The sequence below is a fragment of the Epinephelus moara genome, chromosome 2, assembly GCF_006386435.1.
Source record: "Epinephelus moara isolate mb chromosome 2, YSFRI_EMoa_1.0, whole genome shotgun sequence".
NCBI classification, from domain to species: domain Eukaryota; kingdom Metazoa; phylum Chordata; class Actinopteri; order Perciformes; family Serranidae; genus Epinephelus; species Epinephelus moara.
The window spans coordinates 5,293,588-5,320,134 of NC_065507.1; the positions used below are offsets into that span (position 1 = coordinate 5,293,588).

Here is a 26,547-nt window from a genome sequence, read left to right on the forward strand (position 1 = left end):
ATCTGGTATGAAGGGCTCGTTGTGAAATATTTATGGTGAAGTACTGAGGCTTCTTCAAACCAATTAGTGGAAATCTTTGGGAAATACTGAACATTACTAACGACATCTGGTTTCATGATATTGGATATTATCAAAGATGTGGACATGGTAGCTTCAGTCCAGTTTGAAACCTCACAAAGGTCAAACCATGTCCAATTACAATAGTTATTTCTTAGTAGGGGGCGGCACGGTGGTGCAGTGGTCAGCATTGGGGAGAGCTTGCAGCCCTTATGTGTGGAGTTTGCATGTTCTCCCTGTGTCTGCGTGGGTTTCCTCCAGGTGCTCCAGCTTCCTCCCACAGTCCAAAGACATGCAGGTTAATTGGTGACTCTAAATTGTCCGTAGGTGTGAATGTGAGTGTGAATGGTTGTCTGTCTCTATGTGTCAGCCCTGTGATAGTCTGGTGACCTGTCCAGAGTGAACCCTGCCTCTCACCCAGTGTCAGCTGGGATAGGCTCCCACGACCCCCAACAGGATAAGCAGTTATGGAAAATGGGGCAGGGCCGTATATCAACAGCATAATGTGAGACTAGATATCATCTTCGATTTTGGATATCTTATAATAATATCGTCATTTTCTGAATTTACTAGACTAAGTCCAGGATTCCCACGGTCATGGAGTTTCAGTCTCATTTTCCAGGCCTGGTAAAAGTCTTGAAAGTTTTGGAAAACTCATAAAACTTTGTTGTTCTACCCACTAAGACACCAGGTGCCCCAGGGAAGTTAGTTTTAAGTTAAATATTCACAGACTTTCACTCCAGACCGGGCAGCGTCTTCTAGTTTCACTTTCACCTGATGTCGGCAGTAGACGGACGCTAAGCTCACCTCCCGTTTACTGCAGACTGTTAACTGTACTATGAATAACCACATGTGCGCCTGGTGATTGCAGCTCTCTGTGGACGTTAAATGCCTGAGCTTTAACTTTAGTGTCATTGTAACAGCCCCCCCCCCCCATTCCTGCCACTCTCCAGCTGTCCTATTATAAAGGCAAAAGCCCTAAATCAGCAGTTCCCAACTGGTCCACCCACGGGGTCCAGATTGCGTCTTAGTCATTAGTTCAAGGTCCACACAGTTTAATATATTTAGCGCCATACTCGTCGAGCTATTTACTGTCTCTGTCAAGTAGTTGCCGTTATTTACTCACTCTACAACAGGAAACAGCACCTCAAAATAAAAGCTTGTGCCAGAAATTCACTGCACTTCAAAACAAAGTGTGTTTTTTACAAACTTGACATGTTCGCGCATCACTTCAGAATCGACCTGCGACGCACTTTTGGACCACGACCCACCAGTTGGGAACCACTGCACTAAATAATAATCTAAAAAAAAGGGGATGTTTTTAGTTGTCGGATGTGATGAAGATGGGGAAGTTTTGAGAAAATATAAATGGGACAATAGTCTGACTGAAACTGGATTTTTTAGGGAGATACTTATATCGGGGAGTTTCCAAAATCTGCAAATGTTAGCTGATGGAAATTAAAAGAACCAAAACACACAAAGTAAACCAACAATCCTGATATGGGTCCTTTAGATTATTATTCTTGTTTTTTAATTGTTTGGATATGTACTAAATGTGACATTTTACTGCGTCAGAATCATCTCAGTGCTCTCTGGTGGATGTAACTCTATGTAATGGTGACACTGTCTCTAAATGACCTCAGACCCAGTTAAACATCTCTGCTCTGCAGTTTCCTTTTACTCACCAGCCCTCCCTCGTCCTTGGCTGCTGTGGCGTCATCATAATATGACTGCTAAGTGCTCCTGAGTTAGCTGCACTGCTGTTTGAATACTTAATCGACTGGTTGACTCATTTTCTGTGATGCACTTTTGATTTACGTTTTGTGTTCAGCACAGTGGGGATTTAATTAACTTTGACTCCATCACACCTCGGGGCCACAGCGGTGCTGATGTTACTGTGTGCTGCTGTGGTGCAGCGAGCTCTGCAGACAGACCTCTTCGCTGTCACGCTGTTGAAGATGAAGATGAGGTTGATAATGTGCGCACTGGGCATGTTAAGTGCACATTTGGTGTTTGCAGAGATATCAGACAGATAGACCAGCACAGGGCCTCCTCACACACATCAGATATCACTGGTTGATTAAAGTGAGGTCTGAAAAGGGCACTGCACCAATTACACATAAAGGTCAGTTGTCTCGTCGTGGTCAGCTCCACTCAGCCTGTCAAAACAGCTGTATAATGTCCTCTACGACTCAGGACGACTTCAGGTCTGAGACAACAAGCTCCGATCAGTTATGGGATTTTAAACACTCAATAGAAAGCTGAGGACATAAAGTTTGAGAACATTTGAGGCAGTGAGCACTCCTGTTTCCGTGGCAACCAGCACGCTAGAGTCCGCTAACTGATCCTCCTGTGAATGCCCACAGTTGGGAATTTTTCAAAGACTGTGTTTATTTGTTGTTGTTTTTTTCAGTAGGTTTTGATTGTGTTGGTTGTAAATTGTCTGTTAGTTAATCAGATGATAATGAAATACTAATCTCAACCAAGCAGTGATGTCATCCCAAACTCTCTGACTCTGGTCAACACTGCAACCAACTTAAATGAATCTATGTATGTTGAATTTAGCACATTTATTGTGTTTTACTGTCATATATTTAGCTACTATTTGACTTTATTATATGCTTAATGGCGGGGACACATGCTGCGTCTTTAACCCCCTGATGAATGTGAGGTCAGGCGCTACTCTTGTGCCTACTATGTGCCAAGCAAGGGAGTAGGTTGCATCTAAAGTCTCTAAGCAACCATTACCTGCACTGTATCACAGCCTACCTACCAGAAATCCTGAGCTGCTCACAGCAACTTTATCTTCTTAGGAAACTTTGTTGTCTCAGTGTTAGTCAGCAGATTTTAGAACTAGTGTACCAAACTATGGCTGAGAGTGTTTTAACTTCCCCCTCCCTGCCTGGTACGGTCATCTTGACTGTATGTCCAAGAATAAACTCTCGAGGACTGTAACAATGGCAAGTTAAATAGTTGGCAGGCCACAAAAGCTCTTGACCCAACTCTTTACAGAAAGGACGAGGAGGGTCTTGGCAGATAGCTCCCACCCTTTGAGTTTGAGCTCTTGAGCTCCAGGAGGCGCTATAGAGTCCGTCTGGCAACTACAAATATATTTAAGAAGTCTTTCATCCCAAATGCGATCAGTAACCTTGACAAAGTGACAGACAGTGAGCTGATTTAATGTGTTTAAGTGTTCTGTATTGACTTTATATGTCTGTCTCACTAACTACTTGTCCGCTTTTTACAAAGTTGTCTTTTGTGTCCGGGGAGCTGAGGACAAATTTCCACCCCTGATGGACAATAAAGATAAGTTTTGAAACACTGCTGCGTCCACAAAGCTGCTACTGTACACGATCCATGTTTATCTCAGGGTGCAGCTGTCGCTTGAGAACGTTTGTGCGTCGTGACACTGTCAGTCTCACTTCTGAGCGCGCCATCTGTGTGTCTACATTGAAAACAATGGATCTGAGGCTCCAGAAAACGTGGCATGTGTACGGGAAAGAGTAGAGCCAAAGAAAAATCACTGTCTCTTTCCAAAGACCTTTATTGTCTCAGAGTTATTAGGGCCCGAGCACCGACTGCAGGTGGTCGCGAGGACCCTTTTGAAACCCAAGGAATTATTATTATTATTTATTATTCTTATTTTTAAGAAAGAATTGCATTTTTGTGCCTGAAAAAACACCAAGATTGGTGCACACGTGTGACCTGGTGAAAATTTACATCTGATATGGGTCTGGTTAAAGGAAATGGCCACTTTAGAATGAAAATACAGACAGTACTTACTTACCCTCATGCCGACAAGAAGTCCAGTGTAGTTTTTTAATCCACAAAACTCGTTCGGGGTATCGGAGGTTAACAGCTAGCCGGATTTTTCCATTCACTTGAAGTGAAGTTAGCCTGCAGGCGTGCTGTGTTTACATGGCAACTCGTGGGAGACTCGAGAACGTTCAGAAACAATCTTGTTCTCGAGTCTTGCGAGTTGCAGGCTAACTGACCACGGTGAGAAATGATGCTATAAAAGTGAAGTAAATTATGTCTTTTCAAGTCAATTTTGCATGCCGTGGCTTCAGGGCACTTGGATTACGACGGACAAGCCGTTCTGATGTTTTTTAAATGCATTAGCAGCGTTTTATTACATTTTCAAAATGATTTTGGACGTAGGTTCCATGCACTTCAAGTGTATGGAAAAATAAGAGTAAGTACTGTCTGTATTTTCATTCTGAAGTGGTCATTTCCTTTAACAGGCCTCACAACATGGCCCAGTAGCGCCCCCTACAAATTTTCAACAAAGCAGCCCCCGAACCTGGTTTCGCCGACATGTATGAAAGCTGGTAGACATATGTAACACTCCAAGCTCAGATGGCATCCTGCCAGCACCCCTGAGTTGCGCAGAGGTGCAAGGGCCCATTCATCACTGCTTTCAGCTTAAATTTTATTTATTTTTTAAAGATATTTTTGGGGCTTTTTGCCTTTATTTGATATATATGTGATGTAGTGTGGTGGTGTTTGTTATGGGAAGCGAGACTCTCCTGTGTGTGTGTGTGTGTGTGTGTGTGTGTGTGTGTGTGGAAAAGTGCCCTAACCAGGCGGGCAAGTGAAGCAGACACAGTGACGTGCATGCTTTTCTGAAATGAAAATTTTATTATGGGTTCATGAAAATGTGTGGGAGCCCTGAAACTCCTTAAACAGGCTTTAATTCAGCACAGTTGCGTCTTCCCTTGGATCCTGGAGGTGAGCCCTCTCTAATGACCAGTCAGCAGGGACGACTGTTTCCTGTGTCCTGTGATCCAAGCTGTCCGGCCTGGCACTGCTCTCTCCACATGGCCGTCTGACTGACACGCTGTCTTGGCAAACACACTTGGCATATGAGCCGGGTCGCAGCATGCTTCAGCCGTGCCCGACACACACGCCTTTCGTCTGTCCACTGAAGATGACCTCATCTTTCCTGTGACGTTAGTAAAGACCATCGTTTTTTACGAGCAGCTCATACTGAAGGTTCCTTTATCACTTTCTGTGACGTATGGATCAGACCGGTGTCTGCTTCTCTCTGGACTCAGATGAGCAGTTGACAAAGATGTTAGAATACGAGTTTGTCATTTGCTATTTTTCTCACTTGCTTTCTGAGATTAATTTACGCAGTGACATCTCTTTGTTAAGAACTCCTGTTTGATTTCAGCTCTAATTAGCAGGCTTGACTTGATTGCATGGTGATGGCTGAGCGCTGGCAGGCTCCTGTGGAGTCCTGTGGAGGAGCAGGTCTGTTCTCTCAGTCCCTCCTGGCTGCTGCTGGAGGTTGGTAAAGGTCACAGATTACTAAATGCCTCTTTTATAAAGGCCCACATGAGACACTCAAGTCTCTTTGGACTAAAGTCACTTTTTTTATGTGTGGAATTGCCCTTGAAATATCAGGGATTCAGCTCTGAATATTCCCCCTCAGGCAGATATTTGATTTAGTGGCAATTTAAAAGAAAGTTCAACTCTGGCCTTTATCATCATACAGCAGGCCGCCACCAACAACCTGAACCCGTCTGCTGCTCTGCTCTGCTCTCCTCCCCTGCCCGTCTTTGTGTCTGCTCCGCTCTGTCATTTTCCACCCCAGCGGGATGTCACACATGTCGGCTGTGCGTGACGCGGAGAAATGTCTCTCCTGCATGGTTGGCATCTTTGCTCCTGTCCACGAGGGCCAGCAGACCAAATATACCCTCGCACCGCTGAACAGAGCGCCACATATGTATAGCAGCATCTTACAGAGCACGACCAAATATATCCAGCTACTGCGGGACACCAGACCTGCCCACCTAGGCTGCCAAATATATCCTGCACCTACACGGAGACGGAGTTCTGCGCAAACCCACTGACCAGCGGGTGTAACTGTGCTCATGCTGGAGGGGAGTTTGTGCAGAGTTGCACGCAGTTTACTGTAATTTTAAAAAGTACACAGCAGTAAATGTTTAGACTACAGGATCAACCTGCTTATTTGCAAGTTCAAATCATCACGAAACAGACTGCTATGATTTTCACTGTCTTTTTTTTTTGTTGAAACTAAAGAGCTGTAACAGATAAGACAGTCGAGCAGACTCTTAATCTGGGACAGCGATAAATCTGCTTCCCCACCCGTCCAAAGGAAAGCTGCAGTAATCCAGTCTTGAGACAGCACCAACAAATATGCCACGTTTGGATTTTCTACACTGAAAACAAGTCCCAGATTAGGACGCATCATGTCACTGATGCAGTGTTGCCTTTATTCCCTCCACAATGTTTGGTGGATCATCAGACAGTGTGCAGCAGAGGAGGCAGGAGCGTGGATTGACTTGTTTTGCTCATATTGTAAATATAGTCAGTTTTAACTGCAGCAGTGCAGTGTGCTGTGCTGTTACCTCTCCACTAGAGGGGGTAGTCTCACTGTTTAATGTTAGTAAAGAGTAGGTCAGCCAAGATCTCAGAAACAAAAACATGTCATGAACTCTTATGGTGAAGAGAAGCAGATTTAAATAGCATTTATTTGTGTCATGATTTCAGGGTTAAACTATATGTTCTGTCTGGATGTGTCCATGTCTTATTTATATTTATATGTATTTTTTTCTTACCATACTTCCATAGGGAAAAAACAAGTCTTAATAAAAATCTAACAATATCTGTCACAAGAATACAAAGAGAATTCTTAAATAAATTACATGTGGTCAGAAGTCACAACACACAAACACAGAAACACGCAGTCTTTCAGTGTCATCGTACAAAGCTTGGAAGTCATGCTCCCAGCTTTCCTTCTTACCCTCCACTAACAAACACATCCATGTGAGCAGCTCCTTTCTGCTGATCCCTCCATCAGATCTCAGTGTATCCAAATGTAATGTTGGCTGTTTAAGAGTTTAATAAGAATTGCCTGATCGCCCAGGGTGAGTAAAATGCCACGCCGAGCTAGTAAATCCAGTAACTCGCTTGTAAAAAATAATTAAACACATTATTTTTTCCAGAGCTGACGAGGGGAGGAGCTCAGGAGTGAGCCGTCTCTCCTCTTTCACATCTGTGACACACTGTTTTATTACGGATTCATTTACCTAAAGGTTCTGCGTGTGACTGTCAGAGCATTAATACAGCACCAAACCACCTTTCTATGTAAAGATCTAGTGTAGTAATGGTGTCCTGAGCAGAGAAGTTACGCTCCCTCTGTGGTTCTCTTGTGGTAAGCTGGTCCGGCTGTGTGTGTGTGTCAGTGCATGTGTGTAACCCACTGGTTAGTCTGAGATCTGAAGAAGGGCATTAGCTCGAGACGTCACTTGTGGATGTGCTAATTAATTGCACTGAAAGGACTGTTGTCATGTTGTTTATCCCACTGGGTAGGTCATCGCCGCCGCTTTGCACTGTGATCAAATGATAGTTACCGTAGATAATGTGATGGTAGCGGTGCCAAGCAGCAACCTCTGCACCTGAAAAATAAAGCCAAACTACATTTCTTTGAACGGCCACTTTATGCTGGCCCCAAAATAGAGTCTGTCTCCGTAAATGGTATATGGACCTGCTCTTGTATGGCGCCTTTCGAATCTTCTGACCACTCAAAGTGCTTTTTACACTACGAGTCACACTCACCCATTCACACACACATTCATACACTGGTGGCCGAGGCTACCATACAAGGTGCCACCTGCGATTCAGTTGTTAACACACTCACACACCAGTGGAACAGCCTTTGGGAGCAATATGTGGTTCAGTATCTTGCTCAAGGATACTTTGACATGTGGACTGGACGAGATGGTGATCGAACTTCCGATAAGTGGACAACGTATCTACCGTTGGAACCACAGCTTCTCCCCTGTCTGTTGCCCAGCAGAAATAAACATGTTTACAGACTGGTATAAAAAAATATTTTTATTTTTTCTTAATAACTCACCTGTTACGCATATTTAATGGCTGTTTGCTTGAGTGACAGCTGTCTGTGAGGCATCACTGCACTCTGTGAATCAGATCCACCCCTCACTCCTCCACAGCTGCAGCCTCTTGACCAAATGTGGGCACTTCTGTCTCCAAAAAAACCAAGATGGCGACAGCCGAAATAGCGAATTCAAGGCTTCAAAAATAGCAGTGCAGGGTGTGACATCACAGCAGCTACATCCATTATTTTATTCAGTTCATGGGTATTGCAAAAGCATAGCATCCTCTCTCTGTTTTCCCCTGGTTAACACCGTTGACTCTGGCAGCACTGTTGCTGCTGCTTAACACTGTTTTCGGAGTTAGCACTGTTAGCTGCTAGCTCTGAATTTTGTATAGAGCCCCTATAAATAAAAATTAAACTTGACAAATTGCGCATAGCGTTAGTTCAGGCAAGGGAGTCAGCTGATTCCTTTCTATGCAACCAATTAGATAATTTCGTCTACTGCTGCTGCTTCCTCTGCAAGCTGCTTTGCAACCTGCCTCCGCCCCAGCTCCTCCTTTTCATGCTGTGTCTGACTTATCAGTGTCATTTCTGTTTGTCATTGATGCTGCTCTGTTCTGTTCCCGGGGGGTCTTTGCTGCTGCTCTCCCTGCCTTAGGCTTTCCATGTAGGCACATGGAAGGGCAGGGAGGTGTGCTCTCTCTGCCTCAGGCTTTCCTTTTTTGCACGTGGAAGGGCAGAGAGGTTTGCTCTCTTCACCTTGGGCTTTCTGCGTAGGCCAGAGGAAAGGCAGAGAAGCCCCAGAACAGAGCCATACCACCAGATATAATACTTCAATTGGTCCTGACTGAATTAACTTCAGTCTTTGTTGTTATCTGATAATGTCTATTAAATAGAGCAATCTGGATAGATGCAAAAAAAAAAAAAAAGACTTTGTGCTAGTAAATATCTGACTAACTTGCCCAACAAGGCGAGAGAAAAAACAGCATTAATGGTGAACCCCTCTGAGCTGAATAAGTCCCTTATTATTATTCCTGTCCAAGTGAATTTCAGACAACCCACTTAAATGTTATCAGGGTGAGCAACACCTTTTCCAGTGGCCTCTCCTCCTCTTATGCAACACCTCAGTGTCACACTGACTTCTGGAAACCCCTGATACCATTCAATTAAATCTAACTGCCTCTAGGTCAGTTTATACGCTCCTGCTTAATGGTGAATGCATCACAACCCACTTCAAAGAGCTGCCCTTACATGCTGCATTATTAAACAGTCAAAAGAGAAATAATTACAGGAAGTCAGATTATGTGCAAATATGCAGCAAACTTAGTTTAACTTCAAGCTTTAATGCACTTCAAAGCCTTTCAAACCGTTTCATATTAAGTTTTCCACTTTTAACAGCTGTAACCAGAGTCATTGTACCGTTTGCCTCGATTAAATTTATCAGCCTATTTAAAGTGAACAGCAGGCGGTGCATAATACAGTGTCGAGTTGGACTGGGTATATAAAGGTAGCTCCTTTTGCTTTTCTTAGAACCAAGCAGCAAGCCGCCTCCCACTCGAGGAAGTCTCTAAATATTATGATCCCTAACTCCGCCCCTGTTCAGTGAGATTCCTCACCTCCTCTCACAAGACCTGGATGGGTGGGTGGGTGGGTGGGTTGGTGGGTGGGGGTCTGAAGTGGGGGTTAGACTGCTCTCCATCCGTCCCAAAGTAGCACAGCCAGTTGTGAAATCACTTTACAGTACAGGAGGAGCTGAGTGGAGGCGCAGGGAGCAGCCACATCTTCCAGTCCTGTCATACAGAGCTGTAGAGGACACATCCTGAGTGTGTGTGTGTGAGTGTGTATGTGTGTGTGTCATGGACCGGTATCATGTGCTGAGCGGCAGCAGGACGGTACCGGCGCTGAGACGGAGTCAGGGCAGGGAGCAGGCCGTGGTGTATCTGCTCGCTCTGGCCAAAGAGAAGCCGGTGTTTCTCAACAGCGTGGCAGCACTCATGAAGGTAACTGATGCCGCTGCTAATATTAACAAAGCTCTGCCAGTTGTTGCTCTCAGGCTGGATTTAAATAGACCGAGGATGTTCCTGTGACGGCTCTTTGGTTTTGATTCTGATAATAAAGGGACTGTTTGGAAAGGCCTGTTGGCTCCATGTGATGCTGTGTTTACTCTGCTGGCTCAGACTTTAACAAGGGGAGCTTTCAGGCCCTCACTCTGCCTCTCTGCATGGGAAACTGTAGCTGAGCGTGAGAAATATGTTGCGTGTATTCACGTTGTGGAGGGTGAAATGACATAACCTGTGGTGTGGAGAGTTCACGTCTGTAGTAAACCTGAGAGGCAGGTGGAAACTTGCTGTGTAGGTGCATTTAAAAGTGACATAACCAAGTGAATCAGTGATGAGGGAAACTCTTGTAAATCTTTATTGTGATGAATAATCAACTCAGTGAGCCTGATATCAGATATGAGAGAATCCTTTGGCATTGCACGAGTGCACGGACAGAAACATAACAGAAACTTTAAGTACAGAACAATATTTGAGCCTCATACAGTGTCTGCTAGGTGTCATTCACATCCTCATATCATCAGAGTCAAACAAAGTGTGCGTGTGTTACTCTGGAGCATCAACAAGGTCGACCTCTTATCTTCCAGACAGGCAGGAGCCTCCCAGCATAAAACATGTGAAGGGCACTGATGTTTCAGAGGTCAACTGCGTGTCAATGCACAAATTAAACAGTCTTAATTTTTTTGGGATAACCTTCCACGTAATGTGACATAACAGCAGATTTATTTTCTGTAAGTTAGCCGTTGACATAACGTAGCTCTGATATGTGTCAGCTGAGGGCTGCACGATATATCGTTTCAGCATCGACACTGAGATGCACAATAGTCACATCAAAGGACGTGCAATGTCAAGTAAGGCAAATTAACTCAACTTATCTGATGCTTGATACAAATATAAAACTTCCACAGTTCTCATTTTCCATGACTTATAGCGACCAAGCCTTCTGCTTTTAGACGTTACGTGTATATGTGACGTAGTGTGGTGGTGTTTGTTATGGGAAGAGAGACTGTTGGACATGAAGACATGAGGGGTCAAGAGGTCACCTAGTCATGCTGTGGCTTTAGTTGGTTGACAGAGGAGTGGTTATATGTGGTTCTACTGATGATGGATACCAGAGATTGTTCGGTAACAATTTACTTGAAGGTATCTACATAAGGGTGACATGACACTGTCATAACTATGACATAACTGTCATGAACTTGTCATAAACATAATGGACATGTCATAAACGTTTATGACTGCTGTCATTAAGTGTCATTAATTTTTTGTACTGACAAGTTGACATTGTTTGGGTTGTCTTGATTATGACAACTTGACATTAATCAAAGTGACATTACCAGAAGATGTCTTTGTCATGACAAGTTGACATTAAATTTGTTTGGGATGTCCTTATAATGACAACTTGACATTAGTTCAAATAAACACAAGAAGTTTGCGCTGACATTAACATAAAGACATCTTCTGGTAATGTCACTTTAATTAATGTCAAGTTGTCATAATCAAGACAACCCCAACAGTGTCAACTTGTCATTACAAAAACCGAATGACACTTAATGACACTTAATGACACTTAATGACAGCAGTCATAAACGTTTATGACATGTACATAATGTTCATGACAGGTTCATGACAGTGTCATGTCACTCTTATGTAGATACCTTCAAGTAAAGTGTTACCCATTGCTCTAGAGCAGGGATACTCAACTTGTTTTGCCCAGGGGCCACTTAAACAAAACGACAGGAAGCCAGAGGCCAGTTAATAAGCCAGTATTAGTTGCTTACCAGTAAATATAATGAATTGATTGCCTGTTTTCAACCTTTTGACTTTTACTGTCCTCACTCATCTTTGTCAAGAGGCAAATCCAGTCACAGTAACCCCACACAAGTCAAGTGTACGCAGGGGTGTTGACGACACTCGGGGCTTAGCCAGGATCTCTGTCGGAGAATCCAGACTGTCCTTTGCTGGCATTTGTTTTTGGATAAACAAGCTCCATTTTTATGTGTTCTTATGCACTGTGGCCCCATATTTAAATTCACAGTACAAAAAAAAATCACACTGTGTATTAAGTCATTTTTATTGTGAATTAGGCAGTGGTCAGCGGGCCACCTGTCACCCTATCCCACAAGTTGAATACCACTGTTCTAGAGGACATAGACAGGAGAAACTTAAGTCAGGATCCCCTTCATGTTAACTTTGGTGACTCTCCAGTTCCCATCATCCTCAGCTGTACTTTGTTTTGTTCTTGTCATAAAATGTTAGCATGCTAACATGCTAAACTAAAGCCCTTTTTAAACAGGAATTGTGCAAATTTGCAGGAAAGCCCAATCAGTCTTTTTTCAGCATTGGCAGTANCAGTGGCTCGCACGTGCAGCGTCATCAACAGCTCCTCCCACAAGTCATCAACAGCCCCTCTCGTTGTGGAAGGCTGCCTCGGTCTGTTTAAACTAAAAGGGTTCCACCAATATGTCTACCCTATGAGGTGGAAAATTGGGCATCTCGGATCAGCTCGCCAATCCGGCTCTGTGTGTCTAAACGCTCGCAGCTTGCCGGCAAAATGGCCCAACATTCACGGAAAATCTGGCAGTGTAAACGGGGCTATAGATGATGACCGTGGTCGTCATTACCTGTTAAACAAACATATTAGCAGTGCTGATGTTAGCGTTTTGCTCAAATCACCGCAGCCTCACAGAGCCATAAGCGTGACTGTAGATGTCTTGTTTCTTCATTCACCTTCTGAGATTAGAAAAACTATTGTTAATTTCATATTATTATTAGATTTACCAGTTGAATAAAGGAATACTAAAAACAAGGAAAAATGTTTCTTCTCAAATTCAGGATAACACAGGGCGAGTTATTGATATACAAATGGTTGATTGGGGGGTGAAGTATTCCTTTGACTGAATGAATAAGTGTGTCAGTGCTACAACATTTAGCATAATGCATCTACATAAATATGTGCAGTCAGGTTGTCTAACAGCAAACATACATTTCAATTTACATGCAGCTCCTTGGATTGTAACCTGGCTGTTGAGCTGCAGGCGGCTGTGAGCGTCAGCAGTGTGACAGCTGGGCGACTGTTTGCTTTGTGCTGCTGTTTACTTTGGCTGGTGTGCTCTCTAAATCTCCTCTGGCTAAACAGTCTCGTATGTATATACAGCACTGAGGTTCACTACTGTACAAACCAGCTGCTATTGACTTCTAGTTCTGGGGTGGGCGGTATTGATATTTAATCTCATAATTTCTCGTGCACAGCAAATTGTTTAACTTAACAAAGCTGATGCAACTGACTGCAGATCTTACAGCCCGGGTTTTATCTCCCTCCTATAACAATAATCAAGCCATAAGCCTGCTTATTATCGGCAGCAGTGTTTAGAGAATGTGAAAAAACGACTCCCATCTAGCCTTTAATCTAGGCTTTGATGTTCTCATCTCTGCGCTGGAAGTGTTTGACATGATAATTGGGACTTGGTCGTCACTTTGAAAGATTCCTCCAGGTCTTGGATCCCAGCTGAGGGGGAGGCTTCAGCGGTTTAAATGCCAGCCGCCCCCACCGGGAGCAACTACTCCTTAGTTTCATCTTGAGATCAGTGCCAGTGACATCAACATGGAGGACCACCAGCTTATTATTCAGAGAGGTTGGCTGCCTGCTTGTCCTATTCCCCCTGCCTGGCTTTGATGCCTCTGTGTTCCACAGGGGGAGAAAAAAAGGAGCAGCAGCAGAAAATAAAGAGAAGTATCTCTTGTTAGGATCATCTGTTTGTTCCTCCTTTGGGACCTGAGCACCACGAACCCCCCAAGGATCAGAGTCCCATCATGAATGGGGTTTGTTTTGCAGACTGTTACACAGCCCCTGCAGATATATGTAGAGAATAAGGCTTTGTTGAACTTTCCCCGGTTTACTCTCGAAATACTATGCGCGTGAGATTTGTGTTTACGCCTGTGACGTAGGTGAACACGGCAAAGAAGAATATGGCTGTACACTTATAAGTAAGTAGCTCTGATCAAAGGTACACAGACGGGGAATGGCCCCGGGGTGCTCGGGGAGGAGGAGGGGAAGAGGAGGGGGAAACATTAAAGGGCATGAGAGAAAACAGGAGACAGCGACTCTCAGGGGAGGGAGGGAGACATGAGGAAGAGATGCTGACTGCTGGGAGGATGAAAATAAGAAAAGTAAAGAGTAAAGTGAGAAGACCATACTGACTAAATGAGGGAAGACTGACAGAGTGAGATGTAGACTGTCACATTGCAAAACTGTCTACATGAGAATAAATGAATGGGATTTTTCCCAGTTGCTGCAAAACAACATTGTTGCATCCATTTAAACAACAAAAAACCCAAGAAAGCAGTAATACTTCATAATTATTTTAAAGGGATAGTGCACCCAAAAATGAAAATTCAGCCATTATCTACTCACCCATATGCTGATGGAGGCTCAGGTGAAGTTTTAGAGTCCTCACATCACTTGCAGAAATCCAAGGGGAGAGGAGGTAGCAACACAACTCCACCTAATGGAGGCTGACGGCGCCCCAGATTCAAACGTCCAAAAACACATAATTGAAACCACAAAATATCTCCATACTGCTCGTCCGTAGTGATCCAAGTGTCCTGAAGCCCCGACATAAAAAGTTGTTTGGAAAAACGTCATTTGAACTCTGTTTTTAGCCTCATTGTAGCCTGTAGCTCTATGGGCATATGGGTGAGTAGATAATGGCTGAATTTTCATTTTTGGGTGCACTGTCCCTTTAAGGAGGAGCAGCTTCAGTAGTGTGGAATAAACTGTGGCGTCCTGAATGTTTTATGAACAGCCCCGGACTTCTCAGACTCTTTTAGTGACTTACCGCTCAGAGGGAACTCATTCAGCAGCTCCTCTGGCAGCAGCACAGCGTCTCTCCCTCTCCTCTCTCGCCGTGCGCACACGGGAGTCTGTGTCGTCAAGTGATTTTGTCACTTGATGTAAACCTACGTGAATAAACTCCATACATGTGACTGTGTGATAGTTGTGGTATCATAACAGCCTGTCACAGGTTACAGCGAGATGATTAGAGGAGAAATGGTAGAGCATAAAGGTCCAGGTGGAAAAAAAACAACTCAATCATTTAGGATTTTACTAGAAGAAGGAAATCACCTGTTGATTTATACATATATATATAGATAGATCCCAGGGGACATTTTTTTGTATTTGGGAGCTGTTTAAATGTGTAATTTGTGGTAGATTTGATTTAGTTGAACTATTAATATTATGACAGAATCTGTATCACAGTCTGAGTTACTGTTGTTGTTCACAAACTGAAGAAATGAGAGGAAATGTTTAGTTTTACTGAATATTTGAAGCAAACTGTGAAACTATATCACTTATTTTGTTGCAATTCTGTGTTCTTCAATTAATATATATATATATATATATATATATATATATATATATATAACTAATTTGTCATATTGTCAAGAATATTGTTATCTCAAAGATACCCTAAAATATGGTGATATTAGTTTAGGGCCATATCGCCCACCCCGACATTGCTGAGGCAGGTTGTTTACTAGGGGTGGGGGAAAATAGATACAAACAAAAAACAAAGCATTAAACTAAGATTTTGAATGGTAAGGTTTTGTTTTATATGCAGTGTTTCTGCAATGGCTAGTTTTTCAGGTTTTGGTTGGGTTGGGTTCCATTTCTGGTAGCATGGCTTATGGTCGGCTGTTTGTTTGTTCATGGATCAGTTGTTTTTTAGTTCAGTGGCCAGACCGATTCCTGAACAACATTATGTCCCCTTGGAAAAGCTGTGACCTGTATGACTTGTCTCTTTAGTTGTCACAAAGTCACTCAAGTCATATTTTTATAGTTGTTTTTTTGCCATGGAGTAGCAACATCTTGAAGGACACATTATCATCATCATCATCATCATCATCAGCTTCAGCTGTCTGTATCAAACCCAGCGGACATGAGAGCCACCCACTAGGTGAGACATGGAGGGCTGAGGAATGTGTGAACTGGTGTCTGGGGGTGGATGGTGGCTGCAGCCTGGAGAACTCTGGGATCCAGGCATTCCTCCACAAGCCTGCGGTTGTCTGGAAGTATCCCCCTCCCCTCTGATAGACACAGAGTCTGGAGGACTTTCACCCCACACTGAGGCTTTTCATAAACACTCACGTGTATGGGATTTACATGAGCTGGTCATGTTGCAGCTACAATGACCTGCCTACTGTAAGATCTGATCGCTTTACTTCAGAGTAGTAGTTTTGATAATACAGGAGTTCAGTAATAACAAGAAACATTCATTCTGTGTATACAGGAAGGCACAGAGTTGGTTGGTGTAAAGTCTGTACAGAGAGGAAGGTTTATGTCTGTGTTCACAGATGGTTATCAAATACTACAGTGTGTACCTACACTGCCTCTCGGGAGGTGTTTGGCAAACATGTCTAAACTAAGCTTTATGTGTGTATCACATTGTTGGTGGTTTCAGACTTGTGACTTGGCTTTTCTCTCAGCTCACTGAGGCTGTCTCAACTGCTAACAGATAGAGATCAGCTTCCTGCAGACTAAGACATTGTATTGGACGATAATAAGGTGGAAGAGGACACTCTCTAAACAGTTGTACATGAAAATGACCAATGAAGATGAGTTTACATATCACCTTGGTTTCGTCCTTCACCTTCTCAAAATGATCCCACACTTTGGATTTCCTGCCCGACATGTTATTAACTACCCTGTGGAATAACTGCAGGCTAGTTAATTGCCTGGTGACACCTGCAGATGCCTTAATGAAGTTCATAAATGACTTACACTTTGTACATCTGTTGGTTTAACATACAGTACCGTAAGTAAAGGCAGCATCCTTCTGCACACCTTCCATATTCTAACCATGAATCAACAGACAGACTTTAGTTTGGATTTGAGAAGCTTCTCTAAACAGCAGATGATTGAACGTTGCCGTGGAGCTCTGTCATTATCACCCTGTTATCCTCCCAGCAGATGGGGGTTTGTTGTTATGGTGGTGTCATGGGGGGGGGGGGGGGTGGTCCTGCCTTTTAAAGGCCAGTATTTGTTCATCTGTCTTTTTGCCAGCCTGTCTTGGCTTGAATGTGAGCCTCATTTCAAGGTTTGAGCTGTTACTTCTCACAGTGTCCATCATGAGAGTGAGTAAACCCAGATTTTCATTCTTTGTTCCAGCGTCCAGGGGAAATTTGACAACAGATTTTAGGTTAATGGTCAGGAAACCTTGTTTTATAAGCTGTCTGCTGTATACTAGGGGGAATATTTCTTAGTCACTCACCAAGGCAAACCAGAGAGGCCTGTATTTGCTTTGGACTATTGTGGAATTAGGCTGTGTTGTTCAAGCCAAAACCTCCCTGTTTACTGGGACATGGAGGTTTGGCATCTGGTTAAAAGGTTTGGATTAACACACCGATGTACCACCTTGTTCCTTCCCAGCCAGCTCTCAGAGCCCCGAGGGACGTGCTCTCTGCAGAGAGACCTGGAGACTTACAAACTCAGGATTGTTAGTGCCTGTGGCAGCCACAGCCTCTGAACATAAAAATTCCTCTGGCATTTAAAAGTACCACATGAGAAAACGCAGAAAATATGGGATTCACACAAATCTGTCTGCATGCAGTCGATCAAGAGCGTAATTTGAGCCCAGTTTGCATATGTCAGGCATCAAATTTGATGCTGCGTCAAGTTGATTTATGTCGAGGCCAAACGCATTTAATGGTATGAAATGTGTCTGTGATGCTGCTGCTCATCCATACAAGTTCGGTAGCCTCAAGGCTGTCTGGTGATCAAATGAGACAATGATAGCGCCAGCATTCAATCAGGTGTCTTGACAAAAACGAGACGGGCGTCAGAACGCTCAGTGGTCTAATCTGTGTGTATGTTGAAGCAGATGTTGAGTGGGAGGACTCATGAGTAGTTGTAGAGTTGCCAGTAAATGTTTGAAGTTTGACTCTTTTTCTCTTGAACATATTCAGCACTGCTCCACGGCCCAAAGGGGTCTTTCACTCCCACCCACTCAGTTAAAAGCTAACTGGTCCCAGATTACAGGTTAAAGCTAATGGTGGGACTGTAGCTCCTAATCATGCAGATGCTCCCACAGTGGGAAAGCTGTGCACGATGCAGGTTTGGGGGAGAGGATACACCAGGGCATTTCTTAGTGGGTGAGAACCATTTGGCTGCCAAGTGTTCCTACACGACAGGAAACGGATCAGGCCGGAACCGGAGCATAAAGTAGCTCAGTGCGTCTTTGGCTCCAGGACCTTGTCCCTTTACAACAAGCAAAAAATTTATTTATGAGGGGGGAGATTGTTGGTGAAGATTCTCAGTCATCCAGGTCATGGTAATCTTAAATGCTATATCGTAGGCAACTGGACTTGCTTGAGTTTCTTGGAGACGTTTCACCTCTCATCCTAGAGGCTTCTTCACTTTCTTGGGGGGAGAGTTTGTGATGAGTAGTTGGGGTGAGTTTTTCAGAGCTGACCGATATTTTTGGTTTGAATTGCCAGTTGTCTGAACATTCAGTCTGTGATAATTGGCGGGCAACTGTGGCTCAGAAGGTAGGTGGGTTGTCCACTGATCGGAAGATCAGCGGTTCGATTCTCGGCTCCTCTAGTCTGTATGTCAAAGTGTCCTTGATCAAAATACTGAACCCCAAATTGCTCCCGCTGTCTGTTCCATCGGTGTGTGAGTGTGTTAAAAATGATTAGCAGGTGGCATGTAAGCTGATGGAAAAAAATTATTTTTGGCCTGCATGACGTCATTAGATGGACGTAATCCCACTGTTTCCCAGAATAGGTTTCATTCAATTAATTTCAGTTTTAGCTTTTTTATTAGCATCTAGTTTTTGGATTTTGGGAGAGTATTGCTCTTGTTTACCAGTGTTTTTGGACCATCTTGGACCATCGGGATGACATGTATGAGTTTTGAAAATAGACGTTGTTTCTTTGTAAGCTCACAGTGCTGCGTAGCTGTTGTTTGTGTGGCTCAGCAGAGCTCAGAGACGCTGTGTCTGCAGCAGAGGGGTACAGAGGCAGACAGCAGCTGACATTTAGAGTTCAGAGGCCACCCTGTTGGCCTGGTCTGCCAGGGCCCCCATAGGTGGGCTGACCTCTCATAGTGACAGCTGGACAACCAGTCACAGAGTCTGACTCCCATGCAGCACCCGGGGGAGAGGACGGCGTAGGCTGCTGTGTTGTTTCAGGGCTGAGAGGAGTCATGTCAAACTCCATGTCTGCTCTCACTGAGACTGAACCTGGCTAACTGTTACTGAAGCTTCCTACGGACTATGAGATTTAAGCAATCTTATAAGTTTAGTGCAGTTAGACTGTTCGACATGGATCTAATAAACTAGTGTACGACGTCAAGTTTGATGACAGCACCTACTGAATCGCAGATTACGACATACAGTACAATAGCATCCCATACAAGATGTTGCACAGGTTATTACTTCTCAAACTGAAGCACAACGTAGAGAGTCACATTATCAAAATATATGAAATTATTATTATCATAATTTTTTTTAATCAAAAAAAGATGTTGATAAAATGTCCAAAAAATATTCTTAAAAAGTCCAAAAGAAGTTAATTAAATGTCCAAAATATATTATTAAATTATCCAAAAGAAGTTAATGAAATGTCAATTTTTTAAAATTAAAATGTAAAAAAAAAAAAAAAACAATTAAAAAATGTTGATAAAGTGTTCGATGAATATTATTAAATTGTCCAAAAAAAAAGTTTTAAAATGTCTGAAAATTGTTGATAATTTGTTGACATTGTTGATCAAATGTCCAAAAAAGTGTTGAAAAAATATCCAAAAACATTATTAAAATGTTGGAAATATGTAAAAAAAAAATAAAATAATAAATGTCCAACAAATAATTTAAAAAAATGTCTGGAAATTGTTAATAAAATGTCCAAAAAATATTGTTAAATTGTCCATAAAAGTGTCAATGAAATGTCCAAAATTATCAATGTCTGAAAAAAGTTGATAAAATGTTTTGTAATTAATTGCCTGAAAAATAAAGTAAAACCAGCACACAGCCAGTATACAACAAATTAAGCCTTCACAAAACACAATGTCGTTGCTAAGAGGTGAGGAAACCCTGATCTGATGTCCCTCTTTGTTTGTGTCCACAGGAGAGACAGCGACTAGAGACCATCCTGAACCTCTGTGCTGAATACAACAAAGGCGAGAGCACCGGCCTGGACCCCCTGGCCTCAGGGAGAACAGGTTTCCCAGGAGCGCTAGCAGATGGCATGGGGCGGAGACCGTCCATGGAGAATGTCCTCGGAGGGACAGCGTCCTCAGCCGCTCTCCGCCTGCTGCAGAGACAGAGAGAGAGCGACGAGGAGAACCTGAAGGAGGAGTGTAGTAGTACAGAGAGCACTCATCAGGAGGTGAGGACGTCTCCTGCTCTCAGCACAGCATCAGCACTGCACAATGGAGACAGACAGGTCAGAGGGAACGCTTCTCTCCCTATGAGACGCTCTCTGCATGCCGCTGTGAGACCGGCATGTGCAATAATGTGCTTGGCTTTGCTGCATCAGTGTGTCTTAAAGTGAGGTTCAGGGACCATCAGGAGGTCCGAGGGCTCCGTTTAAAGTTACCAGAATGTGTCCGCTTGTCAATACATCCGAGTGTCCGTTCACATCAGATCTTTTCAGGGTTCTTTTCGCCATGTTAACATTAACATACATTTTCTCTGGTGCACCTTAGTGCGGTTCACCGAGGTCTTTCCTTTACACTGAGCCATCTGAAGTCAGCAGGTATCTGTTCCATCTTGATGTCGCACAGCGTCAAACTGTAATAACGCCCAGCAGAACTGCTGCTCACATTTCGTAGAACCAGCATCAGAGTGTTGTAAAATAACCACAGACCCCCCCACTGTGCTTATGTGCACATCAAACATCTTGTTTTAATGAATTATTCTACACAGTTTAGTCTGCACATCAATGGGCGTATTGGAGATGGGACACATTTAAACAGTTCACACAGTTTCATGAGAAATTGTGAATCTCTTAAAACCTCCCGCTCTGCTTTTAACTCTCTCAGGACTGGCTGCTCCTGTCAGTCTTTAACCCGGTGAATCCTTCCTCAGCTCCGGTTAAGCTCTCTTAAAGAAGGTTGGTCACATTGTCACATGGAGCTCCACATTTTAATTATAGCACAGAAAAGTGAGGCTGCGGTGATCAGTACGATGTGATAAAGACTGTTCACGATCGCTTTTGGGAACCCTCAGTGTTACAGAGTGACAGAGCTGTTCTTGCTTTGTCGAGCTGCTCAGAGTTGCTGTTATTATCTAGAATCTTGTTTCACATAGATGGGAACTTGTGATTGTCATGCGTGGTCTGTAATGTTGAACTTGTGTGGCCTCAGTGCCCCTTCATGACCAGGAAAAGAGAAGCATCAGGGGGTGCAATGTGTTTCCCTGTGCTATAATGATGTACACAGTCAGAAAACATTGGCTAAAGCATTAAGCTGCTTTACTGCACCTGTACTACAACCTCTCTCTCTCTTTTTAAACTCTCATTTATTGTTTTTGGGCTGTTTGTGAGAGGCTGCCTGACATCTGTTTGTACAGTGGCTGCTGCATGAATCTCATTTATCAATTGCCTCCTTTCTATAGCCCCTTTTTACACAGAGATCACGCTGTAGGGCCGCTACAAAGTCTCTTCTTTATGCTGCCTTTGCATTTTTTGACTGTGGCATCATTCTGCTCGAGTGTGAGATTGTAGACAGCATGCTGGAATCAAAGGCGTCATGGGCGTTACATGTAACACCACAACATTGGCCTCTAGTGTGACGTAAAACATACATGTCAGTAGCGCTTTATAAACAGTGACAATGGCATTAACATGGCAATAACAATCATTTACCGTCTCTGTTATATTGCGGCTGATCTGGTCCTCTGCTCAGATGGTCATGAACTCTCTAATCTCATTGTTTCCCTAATCGCGGACATTTATTGTCCTGTTCGTCTTCTTTTTTGAGTTAGCCGCTAACTGCTAACAGTTTAACCTACTTTTAAATCTCCAGTGGTAGGTCGTGTGCGTGACACCTTATCAAAATGTCACACCCATCCTGCCCATGGTCCCGTCCTTATTGCTGTCCTGTTTATACAGACACCATTTCAGTGATGTTATAACCTCCCGAGGCAGCTCAAAGGCGAGGCCACTCTGTCCCCCCATTTTGCGATCGAACCTTATATACAGCACGGCCAGGTGGCGTGATGGTGCTATATTCCAGGGGGCTGTTGTCTGTGTCTTTGTGTTTATTTCTTCTGTCTCTGTCTGTTTGTTATGACAAGAAAGAGTTTCCTAATGCCGGCAGTTTTGGAGTTAGGTTGTCTATAGACTATATGACATTATGCCTAGAGCTGATCATCTGTGTACCAGCATACAGTTTTGCATTTAGGACGCTTAAAAATCCACTGAAACTGAGTGTAGACCTGAGACTCTAAACATTCCCCTGTGAATCATGTAACAGTATAAAGTAATAACAGTGATTATACCGTACATTCATGAATGCTGGTGTGTAAACAGACTCTGAGTACAAGTCAGGTCAACGCCGTCCAAGAGCCTGATACAGTATCTGACATGTAATGAAAGGTGTGTACGTGTGTCTCTCCCTTCTTCCCCTGGCTTCACTTCATCTCTTGAAAGCCTCCTGTGTTCTCTCTCCATGCAGCATGAGGACTCCAGTTCAGGCAGCGCAGGTCGTCTGGAGCTGGGTTACCTGGAAGACGAGCGGGTTCGCGTCCTCTCTCGGATCGATGAGCTCAAGAGTAGACTGACGGAGCTGGAGCAACAACTCCAGGAGTCCAAACAAGAGGTAGAACACAGAAAGTGGATGCTAAGGGATTATTATCTGACTTCAGTCTACACTCAGACTCAAGTAAAATACCTACATTTATACTGATCTGAAATGTCTACATAGAGGAGAAGTTTCACAGCAGCAGCACAGGCTGGATACACTCTTAGAAATAAGGGCTCCAAAAGGGTTCTTCCTAAAGGGCTGAGGTTTTACCCAGAACCATTCGCTTCTGGAGAAACCTTTTTTGAAAGGGTTCTTTGTAAAACTAAGGGTTTCATTAAGAATCCTTTTCATCCAAAGAACCTTTTTTGAAGGGTTCTTCAAGGATTGTCGAAAGTATGGGAGTTGAATGATCCTCACCCTCAAATGTGTCAAGTGGTGTTTTTTAATGTAGATGTATCTGGAATCCCCTTAATCAGTTCATTTAATTTAACACGTGTGTTGTACCACCATTTCATGTCATACAGTACCACATGGTCTGCCTTCTGTTTTTTAAACAGGTGTCAGATGCTGGGCATTTTGCATCCGGTTTAGGTTTGTAATTGTGTTTTGGGTCCTATGAAGCCCAAGGCTGCTGAACGTGGTTCCTTTGGCCACAAGGCTAACCTATTACACTAAACCATTATTAGTTGGAGAGAGATCTATGAGTAATGTAGTCCATTGCTATTGTTAGTTCTAGATGAAACCGTTGAAATATTGAAGGGTTCTTGCCAGTGTTGTAAATTCACTTTTTTGTCCACCTGGCACTGTGGCTACTGGCCACTCCATAGATTGCCATTGTTTTTTTTGGCTGTTGAGTGAAGCAAATCTCGTAGCCACTTGCATATTTTACTGGTGGCTGGTGCTAATTTCCAACCCTGGTTCTTGGTAGAATTCATCAGATGGGTTCTTGTTAGCACCCTCGAAAGGTTGAAAGGTTCTGGATAATACCCCCAGAGAGGGTCCTGGGTGGAATTTTCCACAGATGGTTCTAGGTTTAATCCTTTATGTAGGATTCTAGGTAGAACCCTCTGATAACCCTTTTCCACCAAATTAGCTCTGGTTCTTGACCCAGTAGCATTCAGGATTATTGGAGCCTTGGTGCCATCCAAACCAGACCGGCAATCCAACCTGTGTTTCCACCAGTTTTGTGCGGAACCATTGTAGCCAAGGATGTGTCCTCAACAGAGGGCGTTGCACAACAGAAGTAAACCGTAGCAGCAAAGATAGCGAATAGCATTCATTGGCTGCAAACTTTTACAATGTTGTTTTCATCCAAAAAACAAGCATGAACCAACTATCAATGAGACCACTGCAGGTTCTTTTTGTCCGACGATTTCCCACTTGCCTTCTCCATCCTGTCTGTCCAACCTGTAGAACATCACACACTCACTGACGTCATCACGGGTCGCACTACAGGTGAAGGAAAGCCTGTTATTTGGTTCCAGCTGGGAACTAACTTTTCAGGTTCTGAATCAATTTATCTTTAGCCTAAGTGCTCTGACCCCTTCACAAAATTAGATGGGGGAACCAGAACGGAACTGGTTCAATGTTGGTGGAAAAGGGGTATGAAAGGGTTCCATGTGGAACCTTTGTAAAGATTTTACCAGAAACAAAAAAGTGTTCTTCTTTGGGGACAAGGTGAAGACATCTCTATGGCTCTAATCAGCAGAGTGCTGTTGATTATCACGACAACATTACGATGTGGTTCTGTTACTGTGGAGTCTAAAGCCGTGGATCCCACATGTTGAACGGACCGCAGTGGCCTTGCAAATGTGTCAACTTTGTAAAAAAAACACACTTTATTTTTAAGCACAGTGAATATTCGGCGCAGAGCTTTAATTTTGAAGTGCCGTTTCCTGCTGTAACATGAGTGAATAACAGACCGCTACTTAACAGAGACAGCAAACTAGCTCGACGACATGGCCAAACACAAGTATGACGCTGAATATTTTAAACTGTGTGGTCCTTGAACTGATGACTAAGGACATACCTGGACCCTGTGGCTGGACCAGTTGGGAACCACTGGTCTAAAGGATGATATTATCCTCGTAGCTCACTGGTGACACTGTGTAACTTTATTTGCTCCACTCTTCCAGGCAGAGATGGAGCGTGCCTTGCTGCAGGGCGAGAGGCAGGCGGAGCTCGACCAAATAGAGGCCGAAACGGACATCATCACTCAGCTGCAGCACAAGCTGGACGAGCTGGAGAGCGCCATCCAGAGGGAGAAAGACAAGGTACAGAGAGCAGTGGATGTTTTACATGCCGTATTTGAATCCATTCATGTACGCAGGATTCAAATATTTGCTGAGGTTCTTAGAGAGGAGAGGAAACACACACATACACTCACTGCCTGTGCTTTGACGGTCTCCTAAACAACCTTCTCTGGTATCTTACATTCCCTACTGGTTCGTCACTGTTGGTGTCCTTACATCAGACGGCATCACTGTCTGTTTGATATATTCAAATGTTTGGTACAGACAGCTGTGTAAAGGGCTGAGCAAAGGTCTGGATTGATCTCCTTGGGTATTCTCTTTTGCATGTTTCTACAGTAGTAATTTGCTCTCAGGTCAACTCCCATCTGTATTCTTCTTATCTGGACTCCGCTGACTAACTGACATCCATTAACCCCTAATCCTTCCTCTGCTTCTTCAGCACTCACAGCTGCTGTATCTCTGATCCACTGCGATCTCCTGTTTCTTCACTGTCTGCATGACAGACCCTGTGGGCCAGGAAACCTGCCCTCCGATGGCTGTTTGGGCTCTGTAGTCTTTGGTTCTGTAGTGCACGGGTTCTACAAGAGACTTCGAATAGGAGGGTCTGATAGTGGATGGGGGAAACTACTAGCATGTTCTCTACCTTACCTGCACCCACCACATCTGAACTGTAGTATGAAAGAAAGGACGTTAAGAGTAAGCTCGTTTAGCAGCTTGACTGTTGGTTGTAAATTTGTTTTTAAATCAGCTCTTGTGAAACTTCCGAAATCCAATGTTTTTGTCTGTATTTCCCAAATGTTCCTGTGAGGGTCCGACAGGGGTCCCAGTGAAATGTAAAGGTGACATTAATAATGATTTACTGGAGGATAAGTCATTGAGTCAGTGAATCAGGCATGGCCACTTTGGCTTGATGTCTCAGTGTTATCTTCCCTCTTACACGATAAACCTGTCTTGAAAGTCCAAGAATACAAGTTATCTTTTGTGGAATTACTTTTCACGAAAGTGGATCAACATTTGGCACAGAAATGTCGGGGAACCTGAGGTGTTAGTAAAAGATTATAGGATAAATTCTCCCTGAACCTGTGGTTCTACTACCTAAAATAAAATTAAAAAGCATCACTGTTGAGAATAAGTTGAGAAATCAAGTTCAATCAATGGGCGTCCACACTTGATTTTAAGTACAGATCTTATCATAAATGTAGTAATAACTGTCTGTAGTCTTCAGTTGATGGGAGACAGTGTGACACTTCCTGTTCCTGTGTTCTCTTTCAAACATTTGTTTGGTATCTCACTATGGAGGGTACATCCCTCTGCGTATTCCTCGGAAGCCCAATGCCATTATCTCAGCGCTACAGGCTCGCAGTCGTGACAACTGCATCTAGAGGAGGAACATCCTCTGCCTGTAAAAGGGGATAATGCAGCGTCACCAGCTTGTTGAAAAATCTCGACTTGCTTTTTTACCCAGAAAGCTAAATGTCTCGACAAGACTGCCAAAGGGACTATTAGCTTAACAGCCCACAGACTGAGCTAACCACTCGACCGCCGGGAGCTAAGATACGGAACCCC

At 43.6% G+C, this 26,547-nt stretch overlaps 1 protein-coding gene across 12 annotated transcripts in view; it reads left to right on the plus strand.

The window, feature by feature from the left end:
* Positions 1-26,547, plus strand: part of phldb1b (pleckstrin homology-like domain, family B, member 1b) — a 164,546-nt gene that overhangs the window by 99,824 nt on the left and 38,175 nt on the right. For 10 of the 12 annotated variants that reach the window (XM_050066795.1, XM_050066822.1, XM_050066839.1 and 7 more), the window contains 3 exons: positions 20,110-20,427; positions 22,661-22,804; positions 24,865-25,002. In XM_050066795.1, the coding sequence (XP_049922752.1) occupies positions 20,110-20,427; positions 22,661-22,804; positions 24,865-25,002 (600 nt within the window). The remainder of the gene's footprint in view (positions 1-20,109; positions 20,428-22,660; positions 22,805-24,864; positions 25,003-26,547) is intronic. The other 2 variants (XM_050066857.1, XM_050066815.1) reach the window with 1 other exon arrangement.